General features: G+C 38.8%; 1 protein-coding gene across 1 annotated transcript; it reads left to right on the plus strand.

Annotated features, from left to right (window-relative positions):
• Nucleotides 1-7,891, plus strand: LOC117387764 (vesicular glutamate transporter 1-like). Its single transcript, XM_033985326.2, has 13 exons — nucleotides 1-342; nucleotides 3,582-3,834; nucleotides 4,095-4,213; nucleotides 4,363-4,477; nucleotides 4,859-4,946; nucleotides 5,036-5,122; nucleotides 5,398-5,534; nucleotides 5,605-5,754; nucleotides 5,838-5,970; nucleotides 6,289-6,399; nucleotides 6,491-6,618; nucleotides 7,187-7,256; nucleotides 7,341-7,891. Exons 1-13 carry the CDS (start codon nucleotides 281-283, stop codon nucleotides 7,616-7,618), a joined length of 1,731 nt encoding a protein of 576 aa, XP_033841217.1. The 5' UTR covers nucleotides 1-280; the 3' UTR covers nucleotides 7,619-7,891.
• The last annotated feature ends 5,011 nt before the right edge of the window (nucleotides 7,892-12,902 follow it).

Here is a 12,902-nt window from a genome sequence, read left to right on the forward strand (position 1 = left end):
CAGAGCCACCGCTTGGCCATGTATCCCGTCGAAAGTTGGGAACTTTATGTGAATCTTTATAGAATCTGGAGTGGGACAAAGTGGACTTCCGACCATGTCTGCAGGCTTCGGTGTATTTAAATATTTCTGAGAGGACAAACCAAACCATTTGTTTGGTTCAGCGTTTTACTTTTGACGCGTTTATAGGTTTTTGTGAAAAGCACGGAGCAAGAAGCGAGTCTGTGCGCTCACACGGGAGTGCGCGCACATTGGATTTTAGCGGGATCCTGGAGTCAAAAAAATGGAATTCCGACAGGACAGGTTAAAGGCAGTAACTGCCAAGACTCTCGGGAAAATATATGGGTATGTATTACTTCTTATATATCCCAGACATGTAACCAACACTTGCACTAACGCTGTGCGTAAAAGTTTAAATGTATTACCACAATGTTTCTAAACTGGTCGCACCAGCAAACGAATTCCTGTTGTACTGATGGAAACACACCCCGATAAAACGGGCACCTCGCCTTTCCTGCAAATATCACATAACAGATCTACGCATGAATTGAATTTAGTTGCGTTTCACTTAAACAATGTCCTGTATGCTGCAGGTACGTCCCAGGAGTTTAGGCCTACCCTGTCCAGTATGAAACTCCAGCTTAATGGCTATGGAAATCAAAAGCAGTAGCCTTCGTGGAAAGTGCTTGAGAGGAGCTTGTGCTCATCCATCTATAATATCAATATGCCCCTTCCTGTTTTCAGCAACTGCTGCTTATAGGATTAGGTAAACTTTGATTCTTGGGCATCAATGGGTTCTTTCACTCCAGGAATCACCCCTCAGCCCTGCGATGTGCACAAAGGTCATATACGCTCGAGGACAGTTTGGGCGCTTGCACAAAGTCAATGTGATCATTTTAGGCACTTCCATAAATGAAGGAACACAAATCAAAGTAGAGACTTGTGGAAAAGCCTGGCTGAATGTGTGTTAAGTCTTGTGGCCTAATGCAGGGGGTATTGATGGGTTCCCTTTCTTTCTCTTGGGATTTGATGCTGCGTCTAAACACTTAAATCCCCTCCAGAAATAGATCCTGTTCTCCTCCAAGCTGTCGGCCCACGTAAATCCCCGTAGGCCCGTGAACACCTTGGGACGCCTCTCTCTTCCTCTCGCGCTTGGGTTAAGTAGCCAAGTGTTCGTCCTATCACAACGTCCCTCTCCCCCCCCCCGGCTCCAGATTACAAACCCGCCACACAACTTTCGTTTCCGGTGGGAGCACGTGCCCGCAGGTGTCGTGCGTAACGGGAGGAGCTCTGCACGCAACCTGCACCTGCTGCAGAAACCGCTGTTACTGCAGTGAGCGCTGGAAACATTTAAACAGCCTCGGACACACTTTTCCGTTTGACCTTCAAAACTGACCTCGCTATTCTGTTGTAATATTTATCAAAATGGAAAAAGAATGAGAAAACAGAAGCTAACATCAATAGGCTTATTATAATTTTGTTACAGCAAGGCTGGTTTTATCGCAAGGTGAAAAAAAAAAGTTTATATTCTGACTTTTTAATTTTATTAATTGATTTTAATTGATTTGTGAGATGTGGCTCCCTAATCAAAGAAACAATGTTGTCCTTTTTGTGATTGTGAGATGTATTTTGGGTCTCATTGATCAGATTTGTTTGAGCTTTGCCCCTCAAATAAAATATAGCCAGTTAAAGTTGTTATGTACACCTGAATCATGTTTTTCCATTAGTCACAGCAAATGTAGCCCTTGAGACTCTGCAGTTAGCAGTTCTGACATTAAGTTGTCTGGCATTCAGAAAGAAGCCTATAATATATTTCTTATGCTTGTAGGGCAGGTCCAAGTGTTCTGACTGTGCCCTTGATGCATTGATTCGGTGACTATGGGAGAGACAGACGAGGTGTTCAGAGCTCTACATTTAAACACTTCTCAGTAGTTGCAGCCTGACCTTTTCTCATTCAGTCCAAAGGACGCCTCGTCGCTTTCCTAGAATAGTTGAGTGTCTAATTTGGTCATTAAAACAGCTGCATATTCTCTATAAGCAAACATATAAATAAAAAATAGCAAATTAATTAAATGTTGCATTGGTGGCTAAAATGATTTAGGCTTGGAAGGCCAGATCAACACAACGATGATAAGAAGTTCAAAAATGGCTCGATAAAGGCTGGAGACAGGAAGAGTGAGGAGGGAGGTCCAGCTGGGTAAAAATAGTTCATGTAAGCCAGAGATGTAAATAATTCATATTTAAAATCATTAATACTTGATCATTGTTGAAGACTGAAGCCATGCTTACAGTATAACTAATGGATCTACTTGTATAATTGGTACTTTGGGACAGGGCTTTACTGTGCTTTTCCCTCAAATTTGTGCTATTTCAGAGAGTAGATTTCAGCATAATATTTGTGATAACTGTACATAGGATTTAATGATGGTGTTTGAACATATTTTTCAGTTTTATCAATTGTAAAGTGGTAAAATAGATGCAGCTTTCAAGATTATATAGTTATTGTATTTATGTAGTTAGGCACTATCACTATTAAGTGATTCAAAAATATAATATTTTGAATAATTTAATTTTACTTAATTTAATTAGGTAAATAGCATTATTTCTTTTTTGACCAGATTTAAAAGAGGCCCTTTTTTAATAAAGGTTTGATTTAAGTCTCATGAGCACTAATCCAGTGTTTTCATGCTAAAACTGTATTTATTTTAAATAAAATATATGTAATCAAAACAGGCATTGTGAAAATGCAATGTATCATAACAAAACTCTGACAACCCTTTAATAAAAAGTGTTTTTAATAGTTTTTATGGCTGGCATCATGTCGCAGCTCTGTTATAAATTATGCAGGTCTCAGTGGGCTACAGACTCCACTGCAGTGGAGATACAAGAGACGCCTCTGAAACTTGATCGTTGTTCAGATGACCACCGCTGGAACAGCCACGCTAATGCTTTGTTCTGTCCACAGCTCAGATTTATATTACTGTTCAGTCTGCTATTTTAGGTCTCCTTTCAGACTCAGGATTCCTATGTTCCAGTGTCATCTACATTGACAATATTTGAAGTGCATAGGGTTGGAATCACTATTTTCTGTGGAAACATACTTTAGTAATCGATGAGAGGTTGCTTATTCTTTGTGTTTCAAGCTGCGCTTATCTTAGGTAGAGGTAAATTTTATACACTGAAAGTTACCTCTTCAACTGTGAAGGCGGATAGTTCAGTGAGCTATGACAGACTGGACTGGACAGCAGTGAACAGACCTTCCAGGAGCTCAAAACACTTAGTTTTATTTTTTATGTGAGGAAGCACTCACACACAAATATACATACTTATTATTTTAGAGGAATCTATGACTCCTCAAAATATGATCAGTGAGTATAGTTACAGCTATACTGCTGAACAAATAATGTTATATTTGCAATTTTTTTTTTTTTTACTAGAAAATTTGTTTTTTGTTTGATGCTAGCTCCGCCAGATTTGGCGAAAATCTGTATTACATAAACTGTTTGGACCTTTACTAAAATCATGTTTAAATGTGGTACTAGCTTGTGAGGTAGTGCTTGAGTGTGACTTGTGTGTTTTTGCAGGGCTCTTGAGAAGAAGCAGGAGAATGGGGAGACCATCGAGCTGTCAGCAGAGGGTCGTCCGGAGCTGATCGAGGAGAAGGAGCTGCCCGTCATTGACTGCACATGTTTTGGGTTACCACGGCGATACATCATAGCCATTCTCTCAGGTATCGGCTTCTGCATCTCTTTTGGCATCCGCTGTAACCTCGGCGTGGCCATCGTGAGCATGGTCAACGAGCACACGGTCTTCAGGGATGACAAGGAGTATATAGAGGTGAGTGAACTACAACTCACATATTATGTTACAGTTAACATGGTTGCAAGAAAAAAGGCCTTTAACGACTGCCAAATTAAAAAGCAGTTTGGACACCAGGAAGGAAATGATTTGCATTGGAAACTCTTTTTTTGTGGTTCTGGGTGATTCTGTCTCTGTTATGAATTTAGATGAGTTTATAAGAATGTTTACTGTTCACATGGCTTTAGTGGTAACAGCCACAATGACTCTTCTAACCTATCTTTTTCATGTTCTGTCAGAAAGCTGAGTTTGAGTGGGACCCCGAAACAGTGGGAATGATTCATGGTTCATTCTTCTGGGGGTACATAGTGACCCAGATCCCAGGAGGTTTTATATGTCAAAAGTTTGCAGCCAACAGGTAAGAAACAAAAGTAGAACCACAGCTTCATAAAAAGTCCAGTAAATGGTGCAATTATGAATTGGAAAGGATCTGATTAAACCCCAATATTAAATAAGTGCTATGTTTTACCAGTTTTACCAAAATGTGATCTTTCTTTTCTCTTTCAGAGTATTTGGCTTTGCTATAGTGGCCACTTCTTGCCTGAACATGCTCATCCCCACAGCAGCAAAAATGCACTTTGGCTGTGTGATAATTGTGAGGGTGTTCCAAGGACTTGTGGAGGTATTCTGGACATTGTGAATCTTGGTTTATTTGGTGGGGACAATGCATAATTATTAATACACATGAGTTAATTTCCATCCATTGTCCCACATTGCTTCTCACAATCACACTCTCATTCATATACTAGCATAAATTAAACTGAAGACAATGTAAAGTGTCTTGCTCAAGGACACAATGAGAGTATTCAGTGGTCTGAGCAGGAAAGTGCACTTCTGACCACTGAACTACCACACTGCTGCCCCACTATGGCACCTGGTTTCCCATCCCAGGACTGACCAGACTCGACCCTGCTTAACTTCCAAAATCAGACAAGATAGGGCATTTTCTCCAGTTTTTATGGACACCTTCTTTTTGCACATTCAGTATTTTCTTATATTTTAGGGAGTCTCATACCCTGCCTGTCATGGTATTTGGGCAAAATGGGCACCGCCTCTTGAAAGAAGTCGTTTGGCAACCACAGCATTTTGTGGTAAGTCTTATGAACAAATGTCAGAAATGTCTTCAATCCTGGCATATTTAATCAGAACATTTATTTACCTGTCATGTCCCTGTGTGCAGGGTCTTACGCTGGAGCTGTGATTGCCATGCCTTTAGCTGGGGTCTTAGTCCAGTATACAGGATGGTCATCTGTGTTTTATGTGTATGGTAAGAATAATCCACTCATTTGTTGCCACCAAGGTCAAAGGATAAATCTAGTGTTGGTTGCTTTGTTAGATTACATCTGTCAGCAAAATAGTAGTTAAGGTTGGGAACGGTTTTAGCTATTGAGATTAAAAAACAAACACATAGTTATCGAGTCTTAACTGAAATGAATATCATGAAATCTAACATCTCTGACAGCCCTGATTTGAATCATGATGAAGTTACACAAAAAAATAATAGTACTAAAAATACTCAATAATAATTCAAATTATTTTCAGGGACCTTTGGTATTTTGTGGTACTGTTTTTGGATTCTGGTGTCATATGAGAGTCCAGCAGCTCATCCCACCATCACAGAGGAGGAGAGGAAGTACATTGAAGAAAGCATTGGAGAATCTGCCCAGCATTCAGTTACAGTGAGGACACAACAAATGCACCGCTATTTTCTCTCTGTTCCTAAACTAATCTTTGTAAATATTTTCATAGAAATTCAACACTCCATGGAGATCATTCTTCACATCTATGCCAGTATATGCCATTATTGTGGCAAATTTTTGCAGAAGCTGGACATTTTACCTGCTTCTTATCAGCCAGCCTGCTTACTTTGAGGAAGTGTTTGGCTTTGAGATTAGCAAGGTAATACTACTTTGGGCATAAATATATAACAATGTAATAAATCCTTCAGTTGAATTGTAATCACTTGGTCTAAATATTATCAGGTTGGCATTGTTTCTGCTCTTCCACACTTGGTTATGACCATCATTGTACCAATTGGTGGACAAATTGCTGATTACCTTCGATCCAATCACATCATGACAACAACCAATGTCAGAAAACTCATGAACTGTGGAGGTAAGAAGGATTCAAATATCTTAAAAGTACAAGTGGGCAGTTCAAAAGTATTTTTGCAGCATGAAGGGAAAGATCCAGTAAACCAAACGAGTCCTGGTCTATTTTTGATGATGCAAAAGAAATCAATAGGTGAGTGAAATGGAGAGGCAGAGTGTACTGATCTGTTTGTGGGAAGCAGCGTCAGTATCAGGCCAAGTAAGGTCGTAGCTCTAACAAGAAATCATTAAATGGCAAAAATGAAATGGTCTCCCAGCTAATAAAATGACATCTGAGATCCGAACACACTTTTATTTCATGTTTTGTCTCTGTGTTGTTCAGGCTTTGGGATGGAGGCCACACTGCTACTGGTAGTGGGCTTCTCTCACACAAAGGGAGTGGCCATTACGTTCCTGGTGCTGGCAGTGGGCTTCTCTGGCTTTGCTATTTCAGGTTGAAGCAGTCTTTTAAAAATTCTGTGCATTAAGAATGTTGAGGTACAACATGCATGAGAGTAACAGTGCAAATGTGTGTTTCCTTAAAGGATTCAATGTGAACCACTTGGACATTGCTCCACGTTATGCGAGTATCCTCATGGGCATCTCAAATGGTGTGGGCACTTTGTCTGGGATGGTGTGCCCTTTAATTGTCGGTGCCATGACAAAGCACAAGGTAAGATCAAGCATGGCATAAGACAGTGCATGAAACACACAGAGGGGGGCAGTATTTGCCTAAAGCCCTGCACCAAAAGCACAGAAAGTTATACCTCATTACTGACAGCGTTCTCTAAATCTTAATCCTCAAAGACTGTGCAGTGATGCATAGATGTAAAAATGTTATATGTAACACGTATCACTTTAACCGATTCATCCAACATTCCAAACATAGTTTTTGTGTTAAGCAAAAGATGGGCCATTGCCTTGAAAAGTAAACATGAAATCAGACACCGGGTGGTGCTAAAGCCACTTAAATCTTCCTGAACATACATTTATGCAAATAGATCTGTTTCAGTCTGTGGCTCTTTTCTCCTAAAACAAACAGAGTAAGACCTGAGCTGGTGGGGAGGATGTGCTCAACACAAGACTCCACAACTTTGCTTCTCTACATTCAAACTTACACAGCTCAGCACAAAAGAGTTTAAAGTAAAATGTACCCATGTTGCATTTGTTGTGAAATATGTAAATAAATAAACAAATAAATCAGTGCTAATAATAACTTTTACCCTCTTTCACGGTTGTAGACTCGTGAGGAGTGGCAGGGTGTGTTCCTCATCGCTTCCCTAGTCCATTATGGAGGAGTTATATTTTATGGTGGGTCCAAATTCTGTTAACCATAAACAGTCACAGTCAGATCACATGACTCTTACAGTATTGTTTATATTCTCTTTGATGTAGGCATCTTTGCATCTGGAGAGAAGCAGTCATGGGCTGAGCCAGAGCAGACCAGTGATGAGAAGTGTGGTATACTGGACGAGGATGAACTGGCCAATGAGACGGAGGAGCTGTACCGGACCAGCGGCGGAGGGGGGTATGGAGCCATGGATCAGGGAGCTGACCCCAACGGAGGAGCGCCTGTGTCTGGAGGGGGCTGGGTGGCCGACTGGGATAAAACAGAAGAGTATGTACAACCAGAAGCCAATAACTATCATACGGGAGAACAGGAGTCAACATAAGATTGGGCCCAGTCAGACTTTTACACATTATGAAGCACTGAGGAGACTGTTTTCACTATTGTACCTGGACCTTTTTGAGGCCGGACACTGGAGGCAAAGACTGTAGTCAGATTTATGTGTTTGTGTGTGATTGTATAACTATGAGTGAGACTTTGTGTGGCAGACAAAATGTCTTTGAGCCTTCCTGCAATCTCACAAAAACATTGGACACTCTCCTTTTTTGAAAATCTGAATCCTAGTATCTTAGAAAATCTACTGGTTAACATTGTTTGAGTCAGTTTAATGCCTCTTGTTTTTGTTTGATCTCACCACAAAGTCACTGTACATGTTGTAGTAGAAAGTATCATTATGCAAAACATTTGCACAAAAAGGCAATACCAGTATTAATCATTGCCCTTATTGCATGTTATTGGTTAAATTAAGAGCATTTTGCTTGTGCCAATACTTTTTTCTTGTAGTATTGGTTAACTGACATGTTGCCACCCATTTGGCCTATTGTGCAGAAAATTGGTAAATGCTCAGATGTGTTTCCATAACAGTGACATAAGATTATAATCAGATTTAATGAGTTGGTAACTCAAAAAGTCACTTTTTCACTGCATGGCAAAATATCCATCTATAGGATTGGGCTGCTGTTATGGAGCTTTTTGAATGCTTCAGTTTGAGTTGTGAGTTTCTTTTATAGTAGCGTGGTGAAAATACAGTATTTCCAATAATCATGTAGGGTACATTTTGCCCTAACTAAAGCCCTTTTACATTGAAAATGCCTTCAAGTCTTTGGAACGTTATATGTTTTACAATCCAGTGTTTCTTCTTTGAAAAATGTGCAGACCTTTGGTTGCAAGGTTACTGATAAAGCTGTGTAGGTTTAACAGGACAGGTGAAAGCATCAAGCACTTATTTGAGGCTGTGTAGTGGAAAAGTGACTAAATCTCCTCTACTAATAAATAAGGCAATGGATGCAAGAATCAGAAAATATTGTTGCATCTTAGTTCTGAATTTGTTACCAATGTTAGAAATTACATTTTGTTTGTCTGTTTTATTTGTTATAATGTTTACAGTGTTTTTATTCTTTGTTCAACTTTGGTTGTAACCTGAACATGTATTCTGTATTAAAAATAGAGATCGTATTGGTATTATTATTCAGCTCTGTTACTTACTGCACCAGAATTTAATATGCCACAGTTGTCACTTATGAGTGAAGAAGTTAAAGATGCACTATGTCATTTTTCTGGTGAGGGGTTTGCCACCTTCATGTCTCCATGAATATATTATGGTGTTTTTATTGCTCAAAATAGCTTGAAAAGATGCATTCTTACTGTGAGCAGGTTTGCCTCCCCACAAAACTGACCTGAATGTTGGCTTGGAGGCGACCTGTCTCAATTTAGATTGCCACTTTTAATGCCATAGTGTGGAACATTCCAAGGAAAGAAATAATGAAGACAAGCAGGTAATGGGACCCCACCTGAACAGTTTCATAATGCAATTCAATTTAGACAAAAAACAGCTGGTATTTTGTTCTGTTTTGGGAAACAATGATCTATTTATCCCCAAATACTGTGGACGATCAGCACATCCTCATGTGTCCTATTCCCTAGATGTTAATGAAGTCTCTGAACATGACTCAAACCTTGGTGACGTTGATGGGTCCTCTTTTTATGAAGCTTCTTGGCTATTCAGAATCAATGTATTGAGTATCTACGCACAGCTCTCGAACATCAAGAATAAAGGTGCATACTCACTAACAGCTGCCTTTGAGGAAACTTTTAATGAATGAATGTTGAAGGATGTGGTCCTGTCCTTCATCCCATTTTAACATTGACTTGAGATGCTCTGCACTGCTCTGTCTCCTCGGCTTTGACACAATTACCAGGCTCAAGTCGCATCTAAGATGAAAACAAAGACTCCCTTTGGTCAGAGTTCTCCAAAAGCTCATAAAAGATCTCAGGAAGAAGACATACATTTTTGGCTTTATTTGGTTTTGTGAAATTGCACTGTCTGCGGTCGAAGAGCTCTTTCTCCCCATCATTTTGTAGCAACTAGAGTAAGTAAAGATACAGCATTATAACATAAAAATAAGTGAAGTTCTAATTTCAATTAGGTTTCTGTATTATATTGATAATTTCTTACTTTTAATACCCAGCTTGTATTTGTGAATCTGAAATGCATTTTAGTCACAGTCGCTGCACTGAGAATATACTGCGGTGCTGGACCAAGGAGCTTAGTCATAAAATAGACTTGGAAACACATCAAACTTTAAGTCTTAAAGGGAAATGCCAAATGAAGAAAAGTCCTTAATGAATAACAATAAACCTGATCATACACTTACATACTTCGCCCGGGAACAGAGACACCCCAAACATCATAGTGGCCATGTTGTAGTCCAGTGACCAGATGCCCACTGTGGTATTGAAGGGGATCTGAAAAAGGATTTCTGGAGCCCAAAAGTGGAAGAGGACAAACACTGAGTAAATATATGTAAAGTCACAATTACACCATGTAGTACATTAAATATTGTGGTAGATGGTAAAAGTGCGTACCTAATCAGTGCACATTGTACCTGTAAATATAAGCTTGATGAATAAGATCTGGAACATCATCATCCAAAACACTCAAATCAAAGTCAATGATTTTCACTTTGAGAGGTTTTCCAAGGTGATCTTCCAGTATTATGTTTTTTGGTTTGAAGTCAGTAAGGATAATGTGGTTGGCCCTGAGAGTTTTTAATGCCACTGCTAGCTACAGAAGGTAAAAATAAAATCACACAGGCAGTAGAAAGACTTTTGGAATCATTATTGAGCCATATAAATTTTTCATGATCATACAAAATTGTACAGTACTGTTTTATTGGCTCATTATATATCAGTATGTCCTCAAGACTCCTGGCGGCATTCAGAATGAAACAGTCTTTGAAGCTCATGTCCAACAGTTCCATAACTCTATACTTATATGACCATGGTGCTCTCAAGAGTTTTACAATATTTTTTTTTTATTCAGCAATGTGACCTGTTGGAATTTAAAATAAGACTTAGTTCCACCCTGTTTGAATTTGGTTAAATAACGTTAAACACATTTACCTCCTTTAAAAACACTCGAGATGTAGACAGCTTTATAGCCACTGCATGTTTAGTTTTGTGTCGTCACATTTGAGGACAACTCCATTTAGGATGGCAGACAGAAGTTACACTATAAAAGTATTAATAGCCTATTCTACTGTGAGTGCCAAGGATACAAATTATAGCTTTCCAATGTACCTTTCCTTACAGTGCATTTCCTCTGACAGAAGAGACGAATGTGTTATAGTTTCTACATGTCGCTTCTTGCTTTCTCTTCAGCACCTTTTTGTCAGTAACACCACAGGTCACACATTCACTTGTGTGATTTAACGTGACTGCTCCAGACATCTCTTGGCAAAGGCTTTTGTCATGAAGTTGTTTCAACAGTGTTTCAATATTTAGTAAAAGCTAATAAGCAATGGTAAGTTTTTGGTTGTTAATTGGGCCAATAAAATATACTCCAGAATTATTACACTGTTAGAGAACTGTTGCAGCCCATGGCCACCAGAGTCCACTACTGCTTTGAAAAAGAATAAGATCGAAAACGTGTGAATCGAAACTGCACAGGACAGTAAAATTCATTCAGCACATCCATACTTTTCCTCTACTTTTCTTTCAACTTTGATGTTAATCTCACTGTGATCCATGTAATGGAACCATTCAACAACCCTGCCTTGACAAATCAATAATTTCACTTGTCTTGTTCTCTCTACTCCTGTTCATGTATTGACTTGTTTTTTCTCACTTACCTCCAAGTATAACACAGCCCTCCACATTACACAAAAAAATCTATCCACCTATCTTTGTTGTTCTTTGCCTATGATCCATCTTTTATGTAGCTTTAAAATGGTGAACATTCATTTCATGGGGAAAGGTCTTATGGGCCTGGAAGTGGGAGACAGTCTGGTACATGTACTACATTGTAAATATGCTATTACTTACAAGAGCTTTTGGTGTCCTTCAGTGGTGCAGAATATGACCAAACACCCACTCTCACTGTGCTAAGATGCACATTTATGTCTTTTCAAGCACTCTAATCCTTCAGATACATAAAAGCGTTTCCATATACACTATTACTTGCCATATATTTCACATTTCTAGAGCCAGAGAGGGTGAGATAAAGTGTTGTAATGACAGTACAGTGCAGACACATGTAGGCTCTTACTCTGGGGACACACAGGACAGTATTGTATATAATGATGCACTCATTCACTGATATGTCACAAACAGCATGTCTCACCTGTGGAGAAGCCTTAGGGATGATCCTGACAGGGTATGGGGCCTTTCAGTTTCATGAAGTCAGAGGAGTGGATCAATATTAATATTTATAAGTGAATACATATTGTCATTGCACAAAAAATAGCTCACATATATAAAAATCATTAAATGTGTCTGAGTTATTTCCCTTATGGATCAATAAGGATTGTCTGAGTCTATCTTTAATAAGATGATCATACAAACCAATACCAGAAAAGCCACTTGATATAAAAATCTAATATAAAGATTAAATTATAAGTTCAGATCAACACATTTTTGAGATGCAAAGCAGAAACTAACACAGACATCTCATTGTGCTGTAAACTCTCTGTCATCTTAAATTCTGCTTAATCTGACTCTTCTTTGACAATACATTTCATTATTGACATCAATCATGAACATTAAGAGCTGCAAAACACCATCTTTCCCCATTCTGCCATTTTTGAACTCCCACATTTCTACAAACAATACATTACAATTGAATAGCTTTACTGTCATTGTAAAATCTCAGTACAATGGAGTGGAAAGACTCAGAACGGGGCTATTGTTCATTGTCAAAATTCAACTAACTCTGACAGGGAGAAACAGCAAAAGATATATACAATTTATAATAATCAATTTGCATCCAACCGAGAGAAAGCACATCTGATAGAATTCATCTTAATTATGTTTAATTTATTTAATTATTATTGTTGCTATTTGAACAGTTTTGATGGCTTACATGTCCGCTAATAATGTCTTGTCTTAATGCTTGTGTCAGATGGAGTTGTGAGGTTCTGAAATGCTTCTTTGCACTCGCTTCAAATGAAAAGGACAAGACTTCATGCATCTTTTCACTATTATGGGTGAGTTATAATTTCACTTCTCACTTTCCTCTTTCTGTTCATCCAGAATAAATAAATACATCTATTACCTTTTGTATGATGTTCTTCAGACTGGAAATTCACACCTGGGCTCCTGGTGATATAATT

This window comes from Periophthalmus magnuspinnatus, chromosome 19, assembly GCF_009829125.3.
Source record: "Periophthalmus magnuspinnatus isolate fPerMag1 chromosome 19, fPerMag1.2.pri, whole genome shotgun sequence".
NCBI lineage: Eukaryota > Metazoa > Chordata > Actinopteri > Gobiiformes > Gobiidae > Periophthalmus > Periophthalmus magnuspinnatus.

Bases quoted from the DNA above. Each gene is read 5' to 3' on its own strand.
- LOC117387764 (XM_033985326.2), top strand. From the start codon at position 281: ATGGAATTCCGACAGGACAGGTTAAAGGCAGTAACTGCCAAGACTCTC. The intron at 5,755-5,837 runs GTAATACTACTT...AAATATTATCAG, and splicing joins TTGGCTTTGAGATTAGCAAG to GTTGGCATTGTTTCTGCTCT. The intron at 5,971-6,288 runs GTAAGAAGGATT...TGTGTTGTTCAG, and splicing joins AAAACTCATGAACTGTGGAG to GCTTTGGGATGGAGGCCACA.